Source organism: Tinamus guttatus, unplaced genomic scaffold, assembly GCF_059628265.1.
Source record: "Tinamus guttatus ecotype Peru unplaced genomic scaffold, ASM5962826v1 Tinamus_guttatus_pri_ptg000546l, whole genome shotgun sequence".
In the NCBI taxonomy this organism is placed as follows: domain Eukaryota; kingdom Metazoa; phylum Chordata; class Aves; order Tinamiformes; family Tinamidae; genus Tinamus; species Tinamus guttatus.
This window is the reverse complement of record NW_028289080.1, coordinates 1,001,361-1,025,357: the sequence shown is the minus strand read 5'-3', so window position 1 is coordinate 1,025,357 and position 23,997 is coordinate 1,001,361. Positions and strand designations below refer to the sequence as shown.

The 23,997-nt window shown below is 63.3% G+C and overlaps 4 protein-coding genes across 4 annotated transcripts; 2 read left to right on the top strand and 2 right to left on the bottom strand.

Moving 5' to 3' along the window:
• Positions 1-428: 428 nt before the first annotated feature.
• Positions 429-1,557, bottom strand: MRPL16 (mitochondrial ribosomal protein L16). The gene is made up of 4 exons (XM_088534229.1): positions 1,497-1,557; positions 1,330-1,398; positions 1,108-1,256; positions 429-923 (listed from the first exon to the last, which is right to left on the bottom strand). Exons 1-4 carry the CDS (start codon positions 1,555-1,557, stop codon positions 438-440), a joined length of 765 nt encoding a protein of 254 aa, XP_088390355.1. The 3' UTR covers positions 429-437.
• Positions 1,558-2,239: 682 nt separating this feature from the next.
• On the bottom strand, positions 2,240-4,127 carry CBLIF (cobalamin binding intrinsic factor). Its single transcript, XM_088534228.1, is given in 9 exon segments — positions 2,240-2,301; positions 2,369-2,487; positions 2,567-2,955; positions 3,026-3,210; positions 3,282-3,425; positions 3,511-3,654; positions 3,728-3,907; positions 3,994-4,064; positions 4,066-4,127. Coding segments are annotated over 9 exon segments (1,356 nt in total).
• Positions 4,128-7,807: 3,680 nt separating this feature from the next.
• Positions 7,808-12,981, top strand: LOC104578817 (uncharacterized). Its single transcript, XM_088534227.1, has 11 exons — positions 7,808-7,897; positions 8,044-8,160; positions 8,241-8,297; positions 8,456-8,635; positions 9,150-9,224; positions 11,626-11,745; positions 12,092-12,148; positions 12,280-12,411; positions 12,618-12,731; positions 12,808-12,885; positions 12,961-12,981. The coding sequence occupies exons 1-11, from the start codon at positions 7,808-7,810 to the stop codon at positions 12,979-12,981; spliced, it is 1,041 nt and encodes a 346-aa protein (XP_088390353.1).
• A 7,318-nt stretch (positions 12,982-20,299) lies between these two features.
• LOC148592608 (membrane-spanning 4-domains subfamily A member 15-like) lies at positions 20,300-22,140 on the top strand. Its single transcript, XM_088534226.1, has 5 exons — positions 20,300-20,379; positions 20,492-20,620; positions 21,035-21,091; positions 21,340-21,459; positions 21,970-22,140. The coding sequence occupies exons 1-5, from the start codon at positions 20,338-20,340 to the stop codon at positions 22,138-22,140; spliced, it is 519 nt and encodes a 172-aa protein (XP_088390352.1). The 5' UTR covers positions 20,300-20,337.
• The last annotated feature ends 1,857 nt before the right edge of the window (positions 22,141-23,997 follow it).

The following is a 23,997-nucleotide window of genomic DNA, read 5'->3' as shown; positions in this document are numbered from 1 at the left end:
CTTCCGCAGCGCCTCCTCCTCCCGCGCTGGCTCGCAGATGGCCTCTCCCTCTCCCGCCCGGATGATCCCGCCCGCGCCGCATCTCCCGGAGGAGCCTGGCCTCCCGCTGCTGCTGCGGGCAGAAGGAAGTGGTCGGGAAAGCCCGGCGGAGCCGCAGGGCCCCCAGCTCCTCCTGCCGCCCGTCCCAGAGAGCGGCCGGAGGAGAAGCCTCTGGCCCCACGCAGAGCTCGGCCGCACGGGCGGCCACCTGCACCGCAGCCCTTCTCAATAAAGAGATCAGCTACCGCCGCTGCTCGGGGGCCGCGTCTCGAGCAGGGTTGCCCGCAGCCAGGGCGCTCCCAGCCTCCCAGGCGGTGCCTGGGCTCTCTAGAAAAGAGGTGCAAGAAATCCCAGGGCGGGGAGAGATTTATTGCGGCGGCGGAGCCCCCACGTGCGCGTCACACACGGTGCTTCAGGAAGAACTTGCCCCAGTAGCGTCCGTGGAAGCGCAGGTCGCGGGGGCTGAGGTACTTGCGCATGCCCAGCATGTTGGCCGTGACGATGCGCTCGAAGGTCCAGGGGTTCTGGTTGTTGAGCCGCTTCTCCTCCTCGAGCTCCCGCATGCGCTGCAGGCTCTCGCGGCTGACGGCCACCGCGGGGAAGGGCAGCTTCTGGGCGACGCGCGTGAGGAAGGGCTTCACCTCCCCGAACTCGCAGCGCCCGCCCACCTCGACCAGGAGGCGACCGCTCTTCACGGCCGTCACGTAGTGGTCGATGGGCCCCTTGCCACCGCCCATGCGGTGCCCCAGGCTCTTGCGCGTCACGGGCTTGTAGGGCGCTGGCACGCGCCACACGGCAAACATGCTCTTGGGGTCCATGCAGCGGCCGATGGTGAGGCGCATCATCTCAAAATGGCCCCAGTGCAGGTAGCCGCCCCCGAGCGCCTGCGGCGGGAAGGAGATGGGGATCAAACCGTGTGCCCCGGTTCTGCCTCCTCGGGAGCCGCCTCGGCCCCGCTTGGCTTTTGGGGCGGCTGCGGAGCTCCCGTTCCAACGGGCTCCACGGGCACGGGGAAGCCGGGAAGCGCCGCGTTCCAGAGCTGGCTCCGAGGAGGGCCGCGCTGCTCACCAGGATGCCGTACTGCCCCTGCTCGAAGTCAGTGGCCTCGTGGGACGGGCCACGGATGTCGCGCAGCCGCCGCGGCTCCCGCCGCACCTTGGGCACGGCCGGCGCCTTCTCCATGAACTTCAGCTTGGGCTTCTCGGGTATCGTCACTCCTGGCGGGGAGGGAAGCGCGCGGGTCGTGGCGCGGCGGCGACACGGTGGGGACCGGGGCCGGTCGCTACTCACCGCTGTAGTCCGGGGGCAGCGCGTAGCTCTTGATGCCGGCGCGGGGCGCCGCGGCGGCGCCGCCGGGACCTGCGGGAGGCGGCGGCAGCTCAGGGGGGCGCCCAGACGCCCCCGTCCCCCCGCCACCACGGGCCGCCCCGTCCCGCCCCGTCCCGGTGCCGCCCGACCTGCGCGGGCCACCAGCGCCCGCCTCAGCCGCCGCCACCAGAGCCCCGCGGGCGCCGCCATCTTCCTTCCCCGCCCCGCGCTTAGGCCGGCCCTCCGGAACCGCGTCCCGCCATCCGCGACGGCTCCGCCCCGGCGACGGGCGGTCCCGCCGTGGGGACATCGCGACCGCCGTGGGGCGGTGGCTCCCGCCCAGCGCCAGCCCCGTCCCCTCGGCGGCAGCGAGACGCCGCGGTCGCAGCAAGCTGCGACCGCGGCGTCTCGCTGCCGTCGAGGGGACGGCGCTGGCTGCGACCGCGGCGTCTCGCTGCCGCCGAGGGGACGGGGCCGGTGTCGGGAGCGGGGTAGGCTCGGGGGGACCTTATCGCTCTCGACAACTACCTGGAAGGAGGTTGTAGTGAGGTGGGAGTTGGTCTCTTCTCCAAAACAACTACCAATAGGACAAGAGGAAATGGCACCAGGGGAGGTTCAGGTTAGACATGAGGAAGAATTCCTACACGGAAAGAGCAGTGAAGCATTGGGACAGGCTGCCCAGGGACATGGTGGAGTCACCATCGCTGGCAGTGTTCAAGAAGAGTGTAGATGAGGCACTCAGGGACAGGGTTTAGCAGGCAGGGTTGTCAAAGTGTTTGCAGTTGGCCTTGATGCCCTTAAAGGTCTATTCCAACCATGACGATTCTGTGCTTTTGCATGCAAGACACTTTATTGCGATGGCGGCGGCGCTGACGGCGGCTCCCGCGGTGCCTCAGTAGGTGCTGAAGACGGCCTCGATGTGCTCCCCATCGTGCGGCACGTAGCTGTCGACACCTGCGCGAGGCCATGAGGCGACGGCGGCCATGACGGCGGCACCGCCGCCCCGCACCCGCGTCCCCACCTTGCTGCAGCGCGTTGCCGCCGCTCAGCAGCGCCCAGTAGGTCTTGTCGGCGGTGCTGGCGGCCAGCCCGTCGATGGCGACCACCATGGGGCCCCAGGACGTCGCCTCGGTGCGGAAGCTGCCGTGTGGAGCGCGGGCAGTTCACGAGGGGCGTCCCCGCCACTGCCGCTGCCGCCCGTGCACGCTGGGTGCCTCACCTGAAGTGAGCGGGGTCCTGCTCCTGGGCTGCCTGCAGCACGGCCAGCAGCACCGCGCCGGCGGGCACGTGCACCTCTGTGCTGTAGTGGAAGGGCACTCCGCGCAGCTCGTTGATCACGGAGTAGTAGACGGTGATGAGCGGCGCTGCAAGGGTCGTCCCCGTAAGCGGCGCTGCGAGGGTCGTCCCCGTAAGCGGCGCGCCTGTGGGCGCTGCGGTGCCCGCACCACAGTAGAGCCCCGCGGCATCCAGGTACGTGCGGCCCAGCAGGGCGGGCAGCAGCTGTGCGATGGCCATGGGCTGCTCAAGGTTCTGCTGGAGCACCGCTGTGAAGGCCTGGTCGCAGTCCCACTCACGGGGTGCGTAAAACAGCGCCGTGGCCGTGAGCGCCTGTGGGGCGACAGCGTGAGGGGAGCCTGGTGCCCGCGCGGCTGCGCCAGCACCACTGGCTCCCCGCTACCTGCAGCGCCAGCCCTGTGCTGTAGACGTTGCCGATGAGGCCGTTCTGCTGCTGCTGCAGGTCCAGGAAGGCGTTGGCCACCTCCGTCACGGCGTCACCGAGCAGCTCCCGCAGCTCCGCGAGGCTCTCGGGGTCCGCGCGGCCGTAGGCGCACGTGAGCGCCAGCGCAGCCACGGCGCGTGTGTCTGCAAGGCCCGGGCGCCAGTGGGACGTGGTGCGGCTGGGAGCAGGCACCGGTGCCAGGGCCGTCCCTTACCCACGGAGAGCTGGTCCCCGGCCCGCAGCACCTCCTTGGCCAGCTTGATGGCGGCCAGCTCGTAGATGCCGGTGCCCTCCAGGCACAGCGCCATCACGTCCAGGCTGAGCTGGTAGAACGTGGTCAGCGGGGTGCCCTCGAGCTCTGCAGGGCGGCGCGTGGCCGTGAGGCGGTGGTGAGGGGGGCTGCGGCGCTGTGGGGGGACTCATGCTTGCCCCGCTCTACGCACCCAGGTAGAACACCTCCTCATCCGTCCTCCACTGCAGCAAGGCGAGCACGTCCACGGTGCCGCTCGGGGCCTGGACGTAGCGGGGGTTCTGGCAGGAGGAGAGGAAGGCCAGCACGTAGAGCGCCAGCTCCCCCGACGTCATGTCTGCAGGGACAGAGAGTGGCCGGTGGCGCGGGGCCGGGGGCATGTGTCCGCCACGGGCGTCCCTGGCGCCTACTCTTGGCGGCCCTCTCCACCGCTGTCTCCTGGAGCCGCTGCAGCAGCTCCTTGCAGCGGCCACATGCGCCGGCGTCCGCCAGGTTCAGCGCGAGCAGCACGCTGGGGTTGGGCAGCTCCTCGGTGTCCACGGAGCCCTCCAGGCTCTGCAGCAGCCGCGAGACGTCCTCGGGCGGCACGACTGCAAGGAGCAGGGTCGGACGCCCGGCAGGACGTTGCCGGCAGAGCCCCTTCTCCCCAGGTCCCTCCGCAGGGACCGACACTCACCGCAGCCGCCTGCCAGGCCCAGCAGGGCAAAGACTCCGAGGGCTACACGGAGCATCCTCTTGCCTGGGACAGTCCTGGCCTCTCCGTGCGTCCCCTCTGCTCTGAGCTGCCCTTAAGAGGGTGGCCGTGCCCATCTCTGCCTTATCTGCTTACCCGCCTCCCAAGGGTGCCCCAAGGAGAACTGGCAGCGTGCGTCACTCTCACTTTTGTGGCAGTGCCCAGCGCCCGCGCTAGCCAGCGCCCGGGCCACAAAAGTGGCCTCGAGCTCTGTCCACCACCACAGGGACGCGCGACCTGCTCCGTGGGGACGGGAGCACCCAGGGGAAACCCTGCCCAGTGTGCCCAGGGCCTTGTGAAAACCACCAGCTTCGGTTTGCTCCCGCCTGGTGGGGCCCAAAGCTCTGCTCCATATTGCGACTTGAAATTAAAGTTTTCATCAATTTTAATCCTCTTTAATCCTGCCGGAAAGCATGGCCTTGCTTTCTCCTGCCCCTGCGTGTTCACCCTGAAACCTAATAAGCACCAGGAATTGGCTGGCACACTTCTCAGGGATCTTCCCAGCAGGTCAGCCCTAGGCTTGGCTGCCTTAGGGAATTGCTGTGGCTTGGGCCAGCACCATGCACGCCTCCGCTGCCCGGATGCAGGGAATGGGCTGTGCCGGTGCCCCATGGAAAATGGGCTGCTCGCCAGGTTGCTTGGAGCCAGCCATGGCCCTGGGGAGGCGGGAACGCCCTTCCTTTCCTGGAGCCAGGTGATATCCAGGTAGGGGGTGACCTGGGACGCAGCCACCGCATTGTCCTACATGTCGTGCTGCGCCTCTCCTGGGCTCCTGCTTGGCCCTGGGGAATGAGGCAGCTGCTGGGTGAGCTGAGAGGAGGTGAGAATGTCCAGGCCGCCTGGGGAGGGTCCCGCGTGTCACCCACCAGCGCTAACAGGCCATGAGGAAAACACATCACATCCGTCAGGCCAGCTGTCTACTTGCAGCCCCCTAGACATGGCAGGGAGAATGTAGCCCTCTCTCTAGGCATATCAATGGGGTGTTCACTCTGAAACCTACTGAGTACCCTGCTGCTACTGTGGGCACTGAGCCTTAACTCAGGTGTTTGGCTGCTCCACCCCAGGCTTTCCTGCGTGGCCAGGCCCGTGCTGCAGACACTGTTGAGTAACACGTTGCTGTTGTGAGTGGGAGGACGCCCGGCGCGGGGCCACGCTGGCACCCCCTCTGCCTGTAGGGTGCCTGTCAGGGCAGCGGGACGAGCCCCAGCTGGGGCCGACTGCGATGGGGGGTCCCCATTGGGAGAGCAGCCGGCACCCGCCCACGGCCCCAGGTGTAAAAGCAGTGGGGCAGAGCTGCTCCTCCTCCTCTCTGCTTGCAATGAAGGCTCTGAAGAGGAGGTGGCTGGTCCTCCTTCTTGCTGCTGCCTGGCTGCAGAGTGCCCTGGGTGAGGCGCTGGGGGGCAGCCCCATGGGGCTGGATGTGTGGGTCAGAGGGGGTGCTGCTGGGCTCTCTGTATCTCCTGGGACCCTGAGCTGGGTCTTGTGCCCTGAGTGGTGCCAGGAGCTGCCCCTGATGCCCCCACGAAGGGGGTGCCCTGGGGGCCGTCCCTCATGGGCTCCCTCATCCTGGCTCTCCCCAGCTCCTCCCGGAACGGTGCCTGGCCCGGGGGCTGGCGGGCCCTGCTGTGCCCACACTGAGATGCCCACGCTTGGTCCTGTGGGCACGTGCCGGTGAGTGGGGGAGCTCCACGGTGGGGGTCTGGGTGCCCTCTGTGGGCACCTGCAGAGCTGGGCTCGCCCGCCACAGGGGCCGGGCAGGCGGGCGGCTCCGGCGCTCCCTCTCCCCGTGGCGGCACCGCTTCCATCTGGAGGCCTCCCTTTTCCCAGGAGCTGCTGGCAACCAGGTCAGTGCCCGTGTGGGGACGGGGTGGCTTTGGGCTTGCCCCAGCCCTTGGGCAGAGGTGCGGGGTGGCCCCTGGCCGAAGGGGCCATAGCCGCTGCTGGCAGCCCTCCTGCAGGACGCCTGTCCCCGCAGATCTACCGCCACTGTCACCTGGAGGCTGGCCCAGGCTGCTCGCACGACCGTGCCCAGGGCTCCCTGTGTGGGGCTGGCGGCTGCCGGCGGCTCCGGCGGGATCGCGGCGCAGGTAAGAGCCGGCGCTGGGAGGCCTTTCTGCGGCCGTGGCGGGGGCCTGTGCTGCAGCCTCTGTCCGGCCTCCCATCGCAGGGCTCCCTAGCGAGGCTGCCACCCATCCAGGATCGTTGCCGGCCACGTGGCCATCGCACTGGCCCTCAGCCCCTGTGGCCGGAGGCGAGAGGAGGGACGTGGGTGAGTGCGATGCTTGCTGCCCTGCACTAGAGCTCGCCTCGAGTATCCCCCGTGGGGCTCCCTGTTTCCTCACTGTTGTGTCTCCTGCAGGGCCGGCTCTCCCAGCGCCCGGCCCCACGCTGGCCATGGTGGCCATGGGCTCCATCCTGGCCGCCGTGGGCATTCTGGGCTGCTACTGCTCCGCGAGGCGCCGCTGGCACCGGGCCGCTGCCCCCAGTGAGCCCCCCGGGGTGCCCATGGTGCCCAGGGCAGCTGGGAACAGCAGCCTGGGCCTTCCGGATGCTCCTGGGAATGCCAGTGCGGTGTGAGCCCCCCTTCAGCAATAAAGCTGTGGATCCAAGGACGTGTGTGCCTGGGTGCAGGAAGGGCTGCGAGGGAGCAGGGTGGCTGGAGGGCGCTGCAGGCTTGCCATGTGGCTGAATACCGCCTGCCTGGGTCCTGGGGCTTCCCATAGGAATGTTTTCCCCCTGTGCTTGCCCTGGGAGCTGGACCCACAGTGTGATTCCGACACGGTGCCTCACCCGCATTCTGGTGCGGGGCTGCGTGAGGCTGCCCCGCAGCCCAGGCTTCGTGCACTGCTGTTTTATTATTCACTTCTTGCATCTGCTCCTTCCGAGGCTGGAGTGCTCGGCTTGGTTAAGCCCAAAGCAGGATAATGTGCAGAGCGCTGTGAGGCCAAGAGCGGAGGGCGGTTGAGTCACCCCAGCAGGAGCAGCTGGAGAACGGCTGCTGGGAGCCCCTTCCTCCCTAGAAGCTCGGTCAAGCGGAGAGGGAGATGCTGCCCATAAACCCCCTGGCATAGCGGGACATGTGTGGCATGGGGTGGGCAGCGGGGATGCTTTCCTTCCTCTTGTGTTTTTGTATCCTCTGCTGGAGGGGGGGCCCTGGACTGTCCTGGCCGGCCTTGGCAAATGCTGCGCTTGCACAAAACACAATTAAATAATTCAGGGCCCATCTTCAGCCTAGCTTTTTTTCCTGCTTAACCGCAAGGAGGAGGAAATGGCAAAGACCAGCGTGGGGCTGGGTTCTGCTGCTTTCCCATGGCCCAGGTGGAAGCTGCATTTTCACCCAGGGCCCAGCAGACCTCTTGGTCTCCCCTGGGTGTGATTCACCCCAGCTGTGGCAATAGCAGGACATGCGAGCCACGGCCTTGGGATGAGCAGCACCCCACTGGCTGGTTTTCTTCCCCCCTGGGTTGTGGCACAAAGGCATTTCCTTCCGTGGGATGAGGGGGCTCCTGCATGCGGATAAGCATCGCTTCTCCCCCGTGTTGGCTGTGGCCCTGCTGCCGCACCGGAGGGAGCAGCTCCGGAGCGGGCTGGGTACCCGCTTGTTTACACTTGCTTCGTTCTCGGAAGCAAAACGTTCATTTCTGCTTTTCGCAGAAAACACGTGACCCACGTGGGCTGCGGGGCTCTCCCTGCGCCCAGCCTCTTGGCGCGGGTGTCTCGCTGGGTGCCGCCTGCTTGGCTCCCCGCTTTCGCGGCAATGCCGCTCGCCTACCCCGAGTCCCCACAGAGCTGCCCGCGGGTGGCCCAGGCTGGGTGCATGACATGGACCGGCTGCTGGGTGTTCGAGGTAAGTAGTGCCCACGGGTGGCCCTAGGGGCCCGTTGCTCTGAAGGGGCTTCTGAGGCACCTCTGAGCTCACACGGGAGGCTCTGGCCTGCAGCTCGCGGCTGTCCCGGTCACGCTCGTCCCCATGGCGCACGCCTGTCCTCACAGGTGCTGCAGGCCTTCATCGCGCTCATGCTCCTCGGGCTTGGTAGCGCCTTGTTCTTCGCTTCCGGCAAAGAGAATTTATGCATTGCCTACTGCTACCCGCTCTGGGGGGCCGTGCTGGTAAGCAGGGAAACTGGGGAGGCTTTGCTGGCAGGACTGCAGAGGCAGGGCTGTGGCACTTGTCCTTCTCTTCCTTCCAGTACGTTGTTGCTGGCCGTTGCATTTCTTCCGCTGCTAAAAATTCCTTGAAGCATCTGGTGAGTGGAGAGGACTGCTGGTCTCTGGCTTCCCTGGGGCGGCAGCAGCTCCCCTCCCCAAAGGGCTTCTCCGGGGAAATGGTTGGAGCTGCAGGACTGGGCTCGGTCTCGCCAAGGCGCCGATGGCAGCGCAGCCGACGTGGCCTGTGCCCCCTCAGGCGTCCTGCAGTGCTGTCTGCAGCTGCCTCGGCTCACTGGTGGGAGCCGTGCTGCTCACCCTGGACGTGATCCGGATTTCCTCCCCCGGCCTTCGCTGGGGCAGCGTCGCGGTACTCCTGCACTGCGAGCGGAGTGGCGTCCCAAGCGAGCACTGCCGCGCACTCCTCGCCTACGAGCTGGTGAGCAGGCAGCGCTGCAAACCGGTGGCCCAGTCCCGTGTCACCTCCATCGAGAGCAGGGCTGGAGGCGCTTGGGCTCCTTGGGTTGTCTGACGCTGTGAACCAGGACAGGCTGGGGTGACCTGTGGGAGAGAGGCTCTGAGGAGAAGGGTCTGGGAGGCCGGGTTGACACCAAGTGCCAGCAATGTGCCCTTGTGACCAAGAAGGCACGTGGTATCCTGGGATGCACTGGGAAGGTTATGTGCTAGGATGAGAGGCAATGGGCCCAAGGTAAAACATGGGAAGCTCCATCTGAACAGGAGGAAAAAACTTTCCCTTGAGGGTGGCAGAGCACTAGAACAGGCTGTCCAGAGAGGTTGTGAAGTCTTCCGCTGGAGACATCTGAAACTCACCTGGACGTGATCCTATGCCATGTGTTCTGCATGACCCTGGTTGTGCAGGGGGTTGTGCAGATGGTCTTTAAAGATCCCTGCCAACTGTTCTGCAACTGTCTCTTCCCCTCTTCTTCACCCAGCGCCTGTTGGTGCTCATGATGATCCTCACTGTTCTGGAGACAACACTCTCCTCCCTTGCGCTCAGCCACATCATGGTGAGTCTGCCTGCTCTGTCCGCACCGGGCAGAGGTGCTGGTGGGCGAGAGGAGCGCCCAGAGCACCAGCCTTCATGTGGGCTACAGCAAGTGGGGAGCGGCAGTGGCTGATGTTCTCCCGGCTCTCTCTGCAGAGAGGCAAGAGCAGGGCCCATCCACCGATGGAGCAGGTATTCCAGTTGCTGGAGCTTCAACTGCGACAGCCTGTGGCAGGGCCCAGTGGCTTGCAGGTGCCCTCTGGGCTGCCACCACCATACTCCGTGGGGTGACAAGGAGAATTTTCCCTTGGAGTTTGATTTCCCCCATCATTTTTGGAGGTGCCCTGGAATGCAGGTGAGCCTTTCTACTCTCCTCAGTCCCGCAGGACATGATAAGGATGAATGCAGCCCTTCCGGCTCCCAAGGACAAAAAACCGCATGGGCATCAACGACCTGTCAACGTTCCTACAGAGGGCTTGTGAACCCAAGTCAAGGCGGGAAGAAGGGAGCTGGAAGCTCATGGTTTTCTCAAATGCGTCCTAAGTTCTAGAAGTCACTGGGAAGGGAAGTGGTGAATGGGAAGGGAGGTATCGCATTCAGGAGCCACAGGATGGAGCAGTCTTCTTGCCTACCTGACACCATCTGTGCTACTTGCTCAGTTTTCCTCTTGGTCTGTAAATTTTTTCAAGACTGATCCCATTTCTGTGTGAACTATGCTGAGTATCTGAGGCATTTAATACATATATTCTTTTTCTCCACTGGAAAAATGTGGTGTTCGCCTATGCCGATGTGTCTTTGCGTGCCTGCACGGGAATGCCCTCCACGAGCAGCTCCCTGGGCTGCCTCCTTGAAGGCAGGAGCCACATCGGTGACACTGGGCTGGGGCTCGCCACCCACAGGTTGGTGCTGGCAGGAGCTCAGCCTGTGAGAAGCGGCCACTGGATTCATTCTGCCTCGTTGCCAGGGCCCACTGTTGCAGAGGGATCGCAGCCCTTCAAGCTGCAGAACCCTGATAAGATAAGAAGAAGCTGAAGCCCCTGGAAGGGGCAGGACCTGATCAGGCTCCTGCCCTGGGCGCAAAGGTCTTCTCCAGGCCCAGCTTGCCACAGCTTTGCCCCTTTGTGGCTTGTCCATGCCAGGGCAAGGAGCAGCTACGCCCTGTGCCCCATGTCCTGCCTGCGAGGCTGGGAAGGAGCCGAGCTGCTGGGCGCACTCGCCGCAGCCCCAGCATGTGCGGCAAGCTCCTCGGGGAGGACGCATTTCTGCGCCTAATGGCTTTGATGGATCTTTCTTCCAGGAACTCGCTGTGGTGCTTTGTGCACTCCCTCTCTCCTTTTCTTTTTTCTTTTTTTTTTTTATTTTTTCTTTCTTTTGCCCCTGTAAATACTCCATCTTGCTGGCCTGAATTCAAGCAGAAGCGGGGTGACTTTCGGGTGGATTTAGCCCATGCAGGGTAGGTAGCTAGAACTGGGGGACTTTCCATGCTCTACTGCTTCCCTCGATCCTCCCCAGCCATCATCCATCTCCGGAGCCGCCCCCGGTGTCCCTGGGTTAAGGCCTGAGTTGCTTTTCCCTGTTCTGCTGGTTGCTAAAGGCTTTCTGAGACGGCGGGCAGCTGTGAGCAGGGGGTAGGTAGGTTCCCCTCCCTGCCTTCATGCCCCTCCTTTTGGGGGCTGGATGGGAAGAGGGGGATGCTCCAGGGCCCACGGCTCTGCATCCCCAGCTCCGGCGGGGGAAGGAGTTTCCCTGTGGGGCCCGGGGCAGCCGCGCGTGGGGATGCTGCGCTCTCACTGACGCCACGGCGCGCAGCGCCAATCCGCACGCGCCCCCGCGCGATGTAGGGCAGCCCCGCGGTGCCCGGGCTGGCGGGGAGCGGGCGCTGCGCCCATGCAAGGCATGGGGACCTTGCAGCTCAGCAGCCGCTCCGTCATGTACACGGCCGAGACCCTGCCCAAGGGCAAGAACCGAGTGATGGGGGTGAGTCGGGGAAGGGGGCGGCGGTGGGGCAGAGCTGCTGCGTGGTGCCCCCAGCTGCTCCCGCTGCTCTGGGGAATCCCTCCCCCAACTTCCCTGGAGCGGGGAGGGCAGTGACCCCCGGCCCCTTGAGATGGGAGGCGGCACGGGCACCCCCCCCCCCCCCCCCGCTCCCTGCTCCCCTCCCTCCCCGCCACCGTGAGGGGACTGGGGAGAGCGGCGCAATGGGGGCTGCCCCCAAGGGCCGCCCCGTCCCCTCTGCAGGGCTGAACTGGGAATGGGGCTGCAACAGGGCCAGTCCCCCTGCCCCACCGGTCCCTGCAGCGCTACTGGGGGTGTTTGCTGGGCGCTGTGGGGAGCTGGCCCCACGCGAGCCCCTCTGCGAAGCGCCCGGCTGTGCGGGCTGGGGGCCAGCGTGCCCTGCTCGCTCTCCCTGCCTCCTCCCGCAGACCATTCAGATCATGACCGGCTTCATGCACATCGGCTTTGGTGTCGTCCTCACCATGCTCACCAGCGTCTACACCTCTTTCTTCGTCATCGGCGAGATACCCTTCCTGGGCGGCGTGTCTGTGCGTGGCGTGGGGCTGGCGGCGGGGGAACGTGTTCTTCCCTACCCCAGGGCTCCCAGGGTCCCCCTGCCTGCTGGGACCAGTCCTGGGATGCTGGGGTGGGGGGGTGGCTCTAGTTCAGTGGCTCCGGACAGCAAATTGTAGCAAAATTTAAGGGTTAGTGGGACACAAAAGCATCCAGCCCTTCTGCCCGCAAGGGCAGGGGTGGGGAGGGCGGTTGCCGTCCCTCGGGAAGCTTGTGTGCGGCCGGTGGCTGCGTTGGCGGTGCTGCGCACGAGGGGATGCACGGCCCGCGCGCCCGCAGCTGCGAGCGGTGCCCGACCGCCCGCCTCTCCCCTCGGCACAGTTCATCATCTCGGGCTGCCTGTCCATCGGAGCGGAGAAGAGCCCCACAGAGTGTGCGGTGAGCGACTCGCCGCCCGACGCAGCACGCGGGCCCCGTGGCCGGGCCGGCCAGCAGCTCCGCATCCCCCCTCCGGGCAAAGGGCTTTCCCGCCGGCGCCGCAATCCCTGCCCATCTTCCCTCTGCCACAGGTGAAGGGCAGCCAGACCATGAATGTCATCAGTGCCATCTTTGCACTCCTGGGCATCGTTGCCTTCATCATTGACCTGAACCTGAATGGCCTCTACCGCTCCAGCTTTGACTCGTACAACCACATCATCGTGGTAAGTACGCCCGGCTCTGCCACTCAGGACGAGCCGGAGGTGGAGTTGTGGGATGCTCGGCCCCAAAATGTCAGGGGAGGGGATCTGTACCAGCCTCCGGCCTGGCCTGGCCGTGCCACAGGCGCTCGTGCCCTGGCTGGGAGCTGAAGGGGCTGAGCGTTTCCTCGCACGGGGTGCTGCTCACGGGCGCTTCCCCTGGCCCGGAGCTCGCAGGCAACGGGATCTCCATCGTGCTGCTCATCTTCACCGTCCTGGAGTTCTGCATCGCTGTCGCCACCGCCCACTTCTGGTGCCGGGCCACGCGCGTCCGTCCCAACGAGGTGGGCGCGGGCGGTGGGCGGGACGCCCCGGTGTGGTGGGCACGGGCAGCGGCGCCCACCTCCTCCCGTCTCGCAGGCCGTGCTCATCGTGTCCGCAGCTGCCCGTGCCGATGCAGCCCCAGCGGAGCTGCCGCAGCTGCCTAGCTATGCCGAGGTGAGCGTGAGGCGCCCGGGCCGCGGTGCGGCAGCTCCCCCGCCTTCCGCCACATCCTCCTCCTCCTCCTCGCAGCTGGTCGCCCCGGATGCCTAGCACGCGATGCCCGTGGAGGATGTCCCCGGCGCGGAGCCCATGAGCAGCGCCAGGCCACCTCCTCGCGCCACGTCCTGCCTCTGACCTGCCGTCTCCGACCCGCCGCGGGGCAAGGGCCGAAGGCTCCGGGCTTCCTCCTCCCAATGCGCGGCCACGTGCCTGGCCAGCCCCGTTGCAGACAGCCCCCTGCGGCACGGAGTGGCTCTCCGCTCTTCTTCCTCCCCTGCTCCGGCCCCACAGCATCTCCAGGAGGGGCTTTTTTTGCCCACTGGCTGCTTTCGAGAAGGGTCTTTCTGTGGTGGGTAGAGGGGTTTGGGGGCCTCGCGCGTGTTTCGGCCAGACATTATTTACCTGGTGGGCTACTGGGGTTTGTTAATATGAAGTGACCTTCTAGGGGTCTGGTAGCAATGTATGGGTAGCAGAGAGAAACCCCCCGTACCCGATGTATGCCAGGGGTTGTGTAGGTAGCCTGCGTCTGACTCGGTCTTTCTACCTTGGGTTGTACCCTGCTGGCTTTGTTTTGTCTTTGAAGTAAACTCTTTGGTTGGACCATGGCCTTCTCGTTTGCCAGGGCTTTCTTGGAGCAACAGCTGCAAAATCCCCCCTTGGGCTATAACTCCCCTGCGTCTCTGCGCCGAGGTCTGTGCGGTGGCCAGTGAGGGCAAGGGCTTCCTCTCCCCGTTCCGAAGCTCTGTGTTAGGAGCCGGGTGGCCAAACTGTGGGAATGGGCATCCTTGGAGGGTGCTCCAGAGCTGGGGAGCAGAGGACAGCTGGAGATTTCGAGACATCAGGACCCCCACATGCCCCTGCATTCCCATTCCTGCGTCTTGCTCCCTATGCCAAAGAAACCTGCGCGAATCCCCCCTGCTGCTTCTCTCCGCATGCTGCGTGTGCCCCATACTCATGTCCCTTCTGGCTTCAGCCACTTTGGGGGCTCCGGAGAGCCAGCACGTTACAAGCAACGGAGCCTCCGCCTAAGCCGGAGAGGTTAAAAGAAGCCAGGAAAGTTCACGGATGTCTCGGAGAGCAGCTGTCTATATATAGCGCTCCCGGAGCAGCTGCTCCTCTCGCAGCGATGACTCCTTTGATTTCACGGTGCCACGTGGGCTCGCAGGGGCCGAGGAGCTGCCTTGGGGCCGCTCTCAGCTGCGAGGCGCCAAGCGAAGAGCCACAGCGTGAGTCTGCTCTTAGCCCGGTGCTAATGCACAGCGAGCCGGAGCTGCGGGCAAAGCCCTTGGCCACAAGAGCAGGCAGGTTTCGAGGCAGCTCCCGGCCCGTTTTTAACCAGCGCTGAGGTTGGGCAGCTTGCAACGCGCTCCTTGGAGGCATCTTCCTCCCACAGCAGCTCGAGGGGCTGCTGATGGGGCTGAGCTGCCACGTGTCTGCACGGCACCTGGAGAGCCCCGGCGCCCTCACAGAGACATTTGGGGTGGAGTTAAGTGTTTTCTCTTTCATTTCAAACAGCCACACGCACACATGCTGCTCAGCTGAAACCTCATGGATTATTCACTCACCATCAGTTATTTCTGTTCCCAGCTCTGAAAAAATAATGAGCCGGATTCCCTGCAAGAAGCCCCAGAGATTTAGGGAATATGGATGAACAGGCAGGACTGATTTGCAGTCCACTGCAACTCCCAATCCTCACCAGTACCTCCAGGGCAGCCACTGAGGAGGTCGCTGCACAACACGGGGCACCGGGATGCGAGTTTGGAGCCTTGGGATCCAGCAGCAGCAGGGGCTGGGCAGGTCCGTCCCAAGAGCTGCTCCTGATGTGCATAGATTGAGCAGGATTTGCAGACTTTGAGGAAATTCCAGCTGGGTCAGAGCAGCCTCCTCAGACACCTCAGACACTGCACAGGTCCTGGCTCGTCCCAGCGGGCCTGTGCTTAGGGTAAGGAGCAAGGCAGGGGCCAGAGTATCTCTCCAGCCGCCCCTGCATCTGCACCTGGCCTGGGTTTGCGTCCCCAGCTTTGTGTTTGATGCCCATTGCTGAGAAATCAAGGGTTAAATCTGTAACAACCCAAAGCCCGAATGGTAATTTGGAGGTCTTTATACACAGAGCGTGTTTCCATCGGCTTTCAAGGCTTTCCGCTTCTTTGCTGTGTTTAGAGGCAACTTGCCCCTTGAAGGCAGAAAAGTGCATTTGAAGGCTCCGTGCAAATGTGTGCATTTAATGCATGTGCTCCTCTATATTTGCAGCCCAGGAACCTGCTGGAGAGGAAGAAGCACCTCCTGGGAAGGAGCTGCCGACCAGGGGCCAGGGACAGCGCGTGGCCGGGGCCAGGGCCCGTTGGGGTGCTGAGGGGGGCCCGCCTGGCCCGAGCGCGGCGCTGATGAGCCCACGAGTCGGTGGCTCCGGCAGGGCCATAAAAAGGGTGGCGACACAGGCAGGGGACGGGAACTGGCAAAGCAGCGGGGCAAAGGCTGCTTCCTGGGGACGCCCCGTGCTGGTGAGGACGGGGCTTGCTGCGAGTTGGGGAGAGCAGAGCGAGAGCGCGGGGAGAGCCTGGTGCTGGGGAGAGCGATGGGGAGATGCCTCTGCCGTGGGTACAGGGACCAGCGAGGCAATAGTGGGGGGGCGGCGAAAGGACGGGGAATTTGCACCCGCTTGCTCGGGGCTAAGGGAAACGTGGGGCAGCCCCCAGAGCCCAGGCTTGCTTCCAGGAGCGTTCCCGTGCCGAGCATCAGCGCTGCTGTCGGGACTCTCGCTGCCTCTGGCAGCATCTCCGTGGACTGGGAGAGTGGAGGGACAGGCAGCCTGCCAGTCCCTGCGCCCCTCAAAGCACTTATTTATGGCATTCACAGCAGTTGCTGCAGCTGCAAATTGACCCCAAAGGCAGAACCGGCGCCGTCCCTCTGCGTCGGCTCGGTTTGGCTTTCTCGTCCTTGGGCTGGAGGCTGGAAGCTCCTCCAGGAGCTATCAATGTTCTCCAGAGAGCAGATTCCCGTGCCGGCTCCCACAAGCAGACCTGGGATCGACTTCCCGTACGTATCTGCTCAGTCCTCCGAGCCGTGGTCCTTGGAGATGCTCAAGGGCCAAAGGGCTTCTTGACTGGTCCTCAGCGGGCCCCCTCTTAGAGGGTAAGAAAAGTAAAGACAGGGCAGATGGCAGCTGAGCAGCTTGCGCTCTTTGGGGTGAAAGGACAGCTGCTAGGAGAGCACGTGCTGAAAGGGAAATGCTGGTTCCCCATCTTTGCTTGGTGTGTGGAGAATGTCAGGTGAAGCGAGCTGGCTGGGAAGGGGCTGCGGGAGGGGTCTCTGCGCCCCACGGTCAATGAAATGGGGACGCAGAGCTGAAATGGTTCAGAGCGCAGCCGAGCACGGTGGGTTCCTGAGGCTGCAGCGCCTCCTCTGCTCGTCCTGGTGCCGGGCGAGGGGGACGGCACCAAACAGCATCCGCGTGTCCTCTTGCTTCCAGCAGCCGGGATGCAGCGGCAGCGCTGGGGACGGTGCCCGGAGAGCCCTTCGCTGCCCTGCCTCCCTACACGGCCGTCCAGCCCGTGCTGGTAGCGCAGGGGACTGCGCTGGCCGTCGGCCGCCGCAGGCCGGTGGCCCTGGTGTTCTCCAAAGCAGAGCTCAGCATGCTGGGGGTGAGGGTGCTCCTTCCAGCCCTTGTGCCCACCCCTGCTTGCAGACACCAGGGCTTCCCTGTTCTTTTGCTTCCCTAGGGCCTCCAGGTCCTCCTCGGCTTGCTGCACTTTGGCGTTGGTGGCATCCTGGTTTCCTTCATCAGGAAGCCTGTGGAGATGCTGACCATGGAGTCCTGGTACCTCTTCTGGGGGGGACTCTTGGTGAGGAGCCCATTGGCCAGGGCTGGAGCAAGGAGCAGGGGGTGGTGGACAGGGTGGCAGGGCACGTAGGGTGTCCCGGGACACCCGCAGCAACCCTGGCCATGCTCAGCTTCCCTGGGGCCATGCCCTGCAGAGGGGCAAAGCCACCCCTAGTGCAGCGGGGGACAGGTAAGTGCCCATGGCCTCAGGATAGGGCCCGCTCCATCACGGACACATTCGCCTCTCCACACAGTTCATCTCCTCTGGCTCCTGCTCCATGGCGGCAGAGAAGAACCAGAGCAGCTACTTGGTAAGTGAGGACACGGGGTCTCTGTGGCCAAGGAAACCCCGCCAAGGAAAAGAGCCAACAGAAAAAATGCCCGTGGTGGCTCCGGAAGGGGCAGGAGGGAGCCTGCTCCAAGGAGGGTGCCCGCCTGCCTCTGTCCCACTCAGATGAAGGGCTGCATGGCCCTTAACATCACCAGTGTCCTCGCCACAATGGTGGGCATCATCCTGGTGCTTTGGGACCTCAACATCTGCAATGAGCTCTGCTACGGGCCTGCACTACAGCTGGAGCTGGTGAGCGCAGGCTCGAGGTGGTGCTCATGGGGCCTGGGTGTCGTGGTGGCCACGTCGGGACGGGGAGAGGGGTGCCCGTTCCCAAGGGCTGGCATGGACGTCCCTGCTTCTCGAATATATTAATATGCTTTCGGCATTAGCCTGAGCTTTTTGAGATGTGCAGAGTTTATGCAAGGAGGGAAGGGTGTTATTTGCCCCCTCGCCTCTGTGGCTGGGGTTGTAACATCTCGGCAAATCCGAGCGAGGAGAAGCTGGCAGCTTGGGCTCACCGTGGCGCTCTCCTTGGCAGCGTGTGACCAGGGGGCTCCTGGGCATCTTGCTGATGTTCACACTGCTGGAGACCTGCATCACCCTCGCCTGCACCTACCTGGGGTGGCAAACCCAGCTGGTTACCTCCATGCAGGTGATCCCCGCAGCAGCCAGATGCACAGGGGGAGGTGGAAGGACTCCTGCCTCTGGCTATGCCAGAGGGAGAAGGTCTCCAGGGAGGGTGGTGTGGGGCGGTTCAGCTGGCCTCGCAGGGATGTGTTCACCTGCACAGGCCCCTCCAAATCCCCATAGAGCCACCATGTAGGACGGTGCAGCATCCACCGCCACCTGAGGACGGCTCTGACCGAGCAGGAGCCCGTGCTGCAAACTGGCAGCGAGGGGAAGGGGTGACAGGCATCCTTGCTCCGCAGGCTGCAGATTTCATGGCCAACGTGGTGCCTCCGCCCGCGCTGGTGCTGCCGCCGCCTCCGGCTTATGACGAGATATTTATGAACACAGACAGACGTGCCACGTAGAGGGGGGCGCTTGGAGCCTGGCTTAGCCCTGCGCTGGCCTCCCGCTTTCCCCGACCCTTTGGCTCCCTTTTTCTCCATGGGACCCGGCTCTCCTTCCTGGCTCTCCAAGTGTCTTGGCCGCACGCTGGCTTCCGGAGCCCCGGATTTGGAGGCCAGACCATCCCCTCTCCAGCCCTGTCTGGAGGGCTGACAGCGTGGCCCCGGTACCCCCTGAGCAGGGATAGCATACTCAATAAAACCTGGAGAGCTGAACACAAGTGCCCTGTGGCGTGACAGCGGGGCGGGCTGGGGAGTGGCGTAAGTGGAGCATTAATCAACTGCTGAATGGTTCAAGCTGGCCAAGGCACTGGGGTGTCCTGGTCCAAACCTCGGCCCCCGGTGGCCAGGAGCAGGTTGTTCGGTGCCTGCTTGTGGGTTTGAGTATCTCCAAGGTTGGCGATCCCACACCCCTGTCGTGCCATCCCTGCATCCTCGGAGCCACCTAAGCCCACTGCTGCTCATGTGGGGCCCTTTTCCTTTGGGCCTCGCGCAGGCCTTGGCTGATACGGGGCTTGGGGTGCTGGGTTTTCTAGGACAGCTGAAAACGCAATGGGAAAACAGGTCTTTCCAGGGGAAAAAGGGAAAGGAAAAAGGTCACTTTGCAGCTCCCTGCCCTGCAATGAGCCGTGCCGGGGGCTTGGGGGTGCCCCTGCCTGTGCTAGTCCTTGCCGGGTGTCAGCAGGAGACAGGCGGCTGCCTCGAGGTGACAGCGCGAAGGCTGGCGGGAGGGGCGGGGGCCTGGCTGCCACCCGGGCGGCACCCAAGGTCCAGCGCTAATAAAACCAGCCCTTGAGCGAGAAGAGCCTGGTTCCTTCCTGCTCCCGGCACAGGCGGGGACGCGGCACGGTGAGCACGGGGACAAGCAGTGCCCGGGCTGGGGGCACCAGCGGGGCCGCCGGGAGAGGGGGACATGTGCATGGGGGGTCTCTGGTGGCTTCACCTCACCCTTCTGGCCTGGAGGGTGTTCGTGGGCAATGGGTACAGAGGAGGGAGCGGGTGATCAGGGCGAATGCCGAGGGGCAGTGCCAGGGGATGCTGTGGTTCGCAGGGGAGCATTTGCCACCCGTTGCTTGTTTTGAGCCTTGCCGTCCTTGCGCCCTCCATGCGCGGCGGGCGCAGAACACCCGCACCGAGGCACAGGTGGCCAAAGGGCAGCTCACTGTGTCCCGTGATGGCAGAGTCACGTGGCCCAACATCCGTCCCTGTGGCTCCTGCCACTGGAAAAGACCCATCCAAAGGAGGCCTTGGTGGCTCTTGGGGAGATGGGCCATGTGCCAACCCCAGACAGTGAGGTTGTGCATCCTTGTCCAAGGAAGGAAGTAATTAGGGCAGGTAATTAAGGAGAGAAGGACCCCGTCCTACATATCAGCTCTGTACAAATCTAGCGGAGATATTGACCCCCTTCTTCTTTTTTGGCTCCTCAAACCAGAGAATCATAGAATCATAGAATGCTTAAGGTTGGAAGGGACCTCTAGAGGTCATCTAGTCCAACCCCCCTGCACACGCAGGGTCACCTAGAGCACGTGGCACAGGACTGCGTCCAAGTGGGTTTTGAAGATCTCCAGAGAAGGAGACTCCACAACCTCTCTGGGCAGCCTGTTCCAGTGCTCTGGCACCCTCGCTGTTAAGAATTTTTTCCTTAAGTTCCTGTGGAACTTTTGGTGCTTCAGTTTGCGGCCATTACCTCTAGTTCTGTCGGTGGCCACCACTAAAAAGAGGCCAGCCCCATCCTCCCCACTGCCCCCCTTGAGGTACTTGTAGACACTGATCGTGTCCCCTCTCAGCCTTCTCTTCTCCAGGCTGAACAGGCCCTGCTTGAACGAGCGCTCCTCGAAGGGCACTTCGCACCCAGCCGCCTAAAGGTGCGAAACGCCAGCTCTGGGATGCTGCCTTCTACACGTCAAGCTGTGCCAGGGTTCCCAGGCGGGATCTGCGTCCAAGGGGAGCCCTGCTATGCCCCTGCGAGCCCTCCCTCCGCCTGGGTGTCGAGCTGCGCCGTCCCGGCAGGGTAAGCAGGGCCGCCCGCTCTCTCCCCAGGCTCCTCGTCCCGTGGCAGCGCCGCAGCTTCCCGCTGCATCCAGGGCCTCGGCGCTGGTTTCCAGCCATCCCGCGCAGCGCCATGGGGACGCGCCGCTGCCAGCTGCTCTGAGCCCAGGGCGCCGCTTCTCCGACGGGCAGGGACCATGGCTGAGGGCATCTCCTGGGCGAAGCCCAAGCTCCTGGGGGTGAGCACGGCCCTTCTCCCGTGCCAGGGCGCTTCTGCAGCGTGGAGCTGCCCGTGGCCCCCCTCGAGGGCGGCAGGCCCGCGGCCCCTCACGCTGCCCTCCCTCCTGACAGGCCCTGCAGATCCTCATTGGCGTGGCCTGTCTCGGTTTCGGCGGGGTGGCCTCCATCATCTCGCAGCCCTCCTTGATCTACTGGACTTTGACCGTGGCCACGGGCTACCCGTTCTGGAGCGGTCTCATGGTGCGTGCAGGTGGCGGGGCAGCTGCTGGGTCGTGGGCTGGGAGACCAGGCGCCAACGTGCGACCTACAGCCAGAGAGGGCGGCTGAAAGTGCTGCGTCTCTGGTGCTCGCTCCTTGTGGCTTTATCCTCCCCGCAGGAGAAGGAAAGCGAAATCCTCCCATCCCGGAGGCACTCTGGGCAGTTGCTTTCTCCAAAGCGATCCTCTGTTATTCCTGCCTCTGCACACCTAGCCCATGTGCTGGGCAGAGCGGACAAGTCACGGGGTCATGCTGAGCGCTGGACTCACTGCAGCTGACCCGGTTTAGGGGCTAAGTTTTGTCCCGTGCCGTTTCCCATTGCCCTGTGGTACCCTGTGGTACACCTGAGCAAGCCTTCACTCACAGGAACATCCCTGCTTTCTCTTTCCAAGACAGTTTGTCACCTCAGGATCCCTCTCGGTGGCTGTGGAGTATGCGGACAAGCCCATCCTGGTGAGCATGCCCACTCTGGCGTTTCCCAGCTATCCTGCCATGCTGCGTCGCTATTCCCAGCACTTGGGCGGGGGGTGGCTATGAGGAATGCTCTGCAAAGCCTGCGTGCAAGGACGGGCAGGACTCGGGCCTCGGGCTTGGGTTTGGATGCTGAGAAGACAGAGTTGAGGTCAGCTGGTGGGGACAGACACGAAGGTCGGGCGCCGCCGGTGCTGTTGGTAAGTCAGCCCTGTGCACCTCTCTTGCAGGTGAAGAGCAGCCTGGGCACAAACATAGTTAGTGCCATGTTTGCAGGAACTGGGACCATCCTCTCAGTGGCAGAGCTAGCTGGAAACAAGAGGTACCAGTTCTCGTCATTACAGCTCTGGGTGAGTGGCTCCAGGTCTCTGTCCTGCGCAGCCAGCCATGAGGGGGGATTTCTTTTCTCCTGCCCACTATGCAGTTCCCATTCAGAGCTCAAGAGTGGCCACCGAGCAAATGCAGCACAAGTTTTTGGCAGATGTCCACGTTAACGAATGCAGAAAGAGCCCGGCTGCCACCTCATGGGCTGTTCACTCGTGTCTCCCAGCTGACCTGCAACAACTGCCAGCCCCAGCTCGACTCATTACCTGGGGCTGCCATTAAAAATAAGTGGCACTTATAATATGATAATCCCCCTATTGCTATGAGAAAGTTTGCGGTGACTGACATGAGTGAGGAGGCTGGAGAAAGCTGGACTGGTTAAAAATCCCTGGGCTTTGCTGGGAGGGAGGGAAACAACTGTTTTCTTCTACATCTTCCTTTAGGCCCAGAAACATGTCTGTGAAAGGCAGTCATATTTTTTTTCACGCCACAGTTGGGTGTTGGCCCACAATGTGATTTCCATTCCACTTATACAGGGTTGCAGCCGCACCCTGACAAAAACCATTCCTAGGGCTGGGGAACCACGTGTGCCTGTGACCACCGGAGAGGTGGGCAGTGACGAAGCAGTGGTTCCCAGCCAGAAAAAAAAAGCACTTATGCTGCTCCAGTGGCACCGACCGGGGCCTCAGATGAGCTACTGGGGCTGAAGGTGGGTTCCCAGCCATACGCATGGGGCTGTCACGCACGTGTCGTGACACTCTGTGGGGCCTTGTCACCTGCAGAAAGCTGGCAATGGGATTGCAGGCGTGATGCTCTTCCTCAGTACCCTGGAGCTCTGCATCGCCATCCTGCTCTCCTACCAGGGATACCGGGCTGCCCAGCACCTTCGCCAGCCTGTGAGTAACCCTGCCTGGGCCTGAGGGTGCTGGGGACAAGCAGGGTCTGAGGGACAGCAGGGTGGGACTCGCTGTGGGCTTGGGCCGCATCGAGTGGAGGCACCTGCGACGTTCCTGCCGCACTGGCAGAAGTGCCTGTAGGGTCCCCCCAGCACTGCTCAGCACCTGGGTATCTCCCCGCTCCACGGTGCTGATCAGCGCGACGGGCTGGGTGAGGGCAGGGAAGAGGCGAGCGCCGGGGACCGGCTGCGACTCACAGCTCTGCTTTGCAGGCCCTGCCTTTCGCGCCCCACGCCGCGTGCAGCAGCAGCCCCGCGGGCCTGCCCGCAACCCCGTCGGCCCCTCCAGCCTACTGCAATATCGGCTACGCTCCGTAGCGAGCGGCCGGCACGCGCACGGCGACAGCACCAATGCGATCCCAGCCGCGGCGGCCGGAGCGCCTCTGCCCTTCCTGCGGACACTGCCTGGAGACTGCGTGGAGCTGGGGAGCCCTCGCTTTTGTCCCGTGAGCTCCTTGACACAGCCCCGCTGAGCGCACGGAGTCAAACCCGGAGGAATGTCCGGCTCGGGCGAGACTCCCACCTTGGCTGCTTCCCCTCATGGCGCGCACAATAAACGGGAGCTGGATGGGTCCTTGTGCGCCCTGTGAGCGGGCTCTGGGCTCAGGCAGAGGCTCAGCACGGGAGGGGGCCTGGGACTGCGCCCTGGGGGCACTGAGGCCACCCTGCTTCCCATCCTCGCTATCCCAGAGACACGGACAAGGCGCTTGGGGAATGGGAACAGGCACGGGGGCCTTGGAGGGGCATCCTGCCCACAGGGCACCACTTGGGCTCCATTCCCAGTCTTGCCTCGCCGGCCTCCCAGCTGCTGCCTTGGTCTCGCTAGTCCCTGCTGTGTGCCAGGGGCCCTGCCCGTGTCTCCCCCATAGGATGTTCCCTTCTCCCCGAGTCCTTTCCCTGCAGAAGCCATGTGATATTTCACTGAAGCCTTGGAGCTTCTGGACAAGTTTACTACAGCATCAGATGTTTTCCTGGCAGCAACCAATCAAAGGCTTGAATGTAGCGGGAAGATGCTGATGGACATACTTGGGATGGGGTTTAGGAATAATGCCAGTGCGACCCAGGATCGAGTGACATCCAAATCCCACCCGATGTGTTTCTGAACACCAGGCAAAACCTGCTTCTGGCACCACAGGGCTCTCCAGTCATCAACCTCCTTGGTGGAGGTTTGCTCCACGGCCTTGTCCATCTCTGGGGCACAGAGAGGGGACAACATGGACCTGGGGTTACAGAGCAGCACGTTTGTCTGCAAAGAAGGGCTCGGCATCATGACCACCCAGGGATCTTTTATGCCTTTCCAGGGAAAAGGGCAGAAAAAAATGAAATGAAATGAAATGAAATGAAATGAAATGAAATGAAATGAAATGAAATATAAATAAAATAAAAATAAAGTCAAATTCCTTTCTCCTAACTGACACTTGCCCCAGAAAATGTGGATTTCTCATTTTGGACCAATACCAGAACAGCCTTGCTAGAAGCAGAAACATTTGGAAGAAAAGCAAAATGTTGACTTTCGGTATTTTTATGGGGATATAAAGTTTTTCACAGGAAGCAGAAACTTTCTGTGAAAAGCATTTATCCATCAGAATCTATTTTCTTTGGGAAAAAA

Excerpts from the sequence above, each read along its gene's own strand:
- MRPL16 (XM_088534229.1), bottom strand. The coding sequence starts at position 1,557 with ATGGCGGCGCCCGCGGGGCTCTGGTGGCGGCGGCTGAGGCGGGCGCTG. Across the intron at positions 1,399-1,496 it reads GGCGCTGGTGGCCCGCGCAG|GTCCCGGCGGCGCCGCCGCG; the intron begins GTCGGGCGGCAC and ends CGCCTCCCGCAG. Across the intron at positions 924-1,107 it reads AGGGGCAGTACGGCATCCTG|GCGCTCGGGGGCGGCTACCT; the intron begins GTGAGCAGCGCG and ends TTCCCGCCGCAG.
- LOC104578817 (XM_088534227.1), top strand. The coding sequence starts at position 7,808 with ATGCCGCTCGCCTACCCCGAGTCCCCACAGAGCTGCCCGCGGGTGGCC. Across the intron at positions 8,161-8,240 it reads CGCTCTGGGGGGCCGTGCTG|TACGTTGTTGCTGGCCGTTG; the intron begins GTAAGCAGGGAA and ends TCTTCCTTCCAG. Across the intron at positions 12,149-12,279 it reads AGAGCCCCACAGAGTGTGCG|GTGAAGGGCAGCCAGACCAT; the intron begins GTGAGCGACTCG and ends CCTCTGCCACAG.
- LOC148592608 (XM_088534226.1), top strand. The coding sequence starts at position 20,338 with ATGGCTGAGGGCATCTCCTGGGCGAAGCCCAAGCTCCTGGGG. Across the intron at positions 21,092-21,339 it reads ATGCGGACAAGCCCATCCTG|GTGAAGAGCAGCCTGGGCAC; the intron begins GTGAGCATGCCC and ends CCTCTCTTGCAG. Across the intron at positions 21,460-21,969 it reads TCTCGTCATTACAGCTCTGG|GGTTGCAGCCGCACCCTGAC; the intron begins GTGAGTGGCTCC and ends CCACTTATACAG.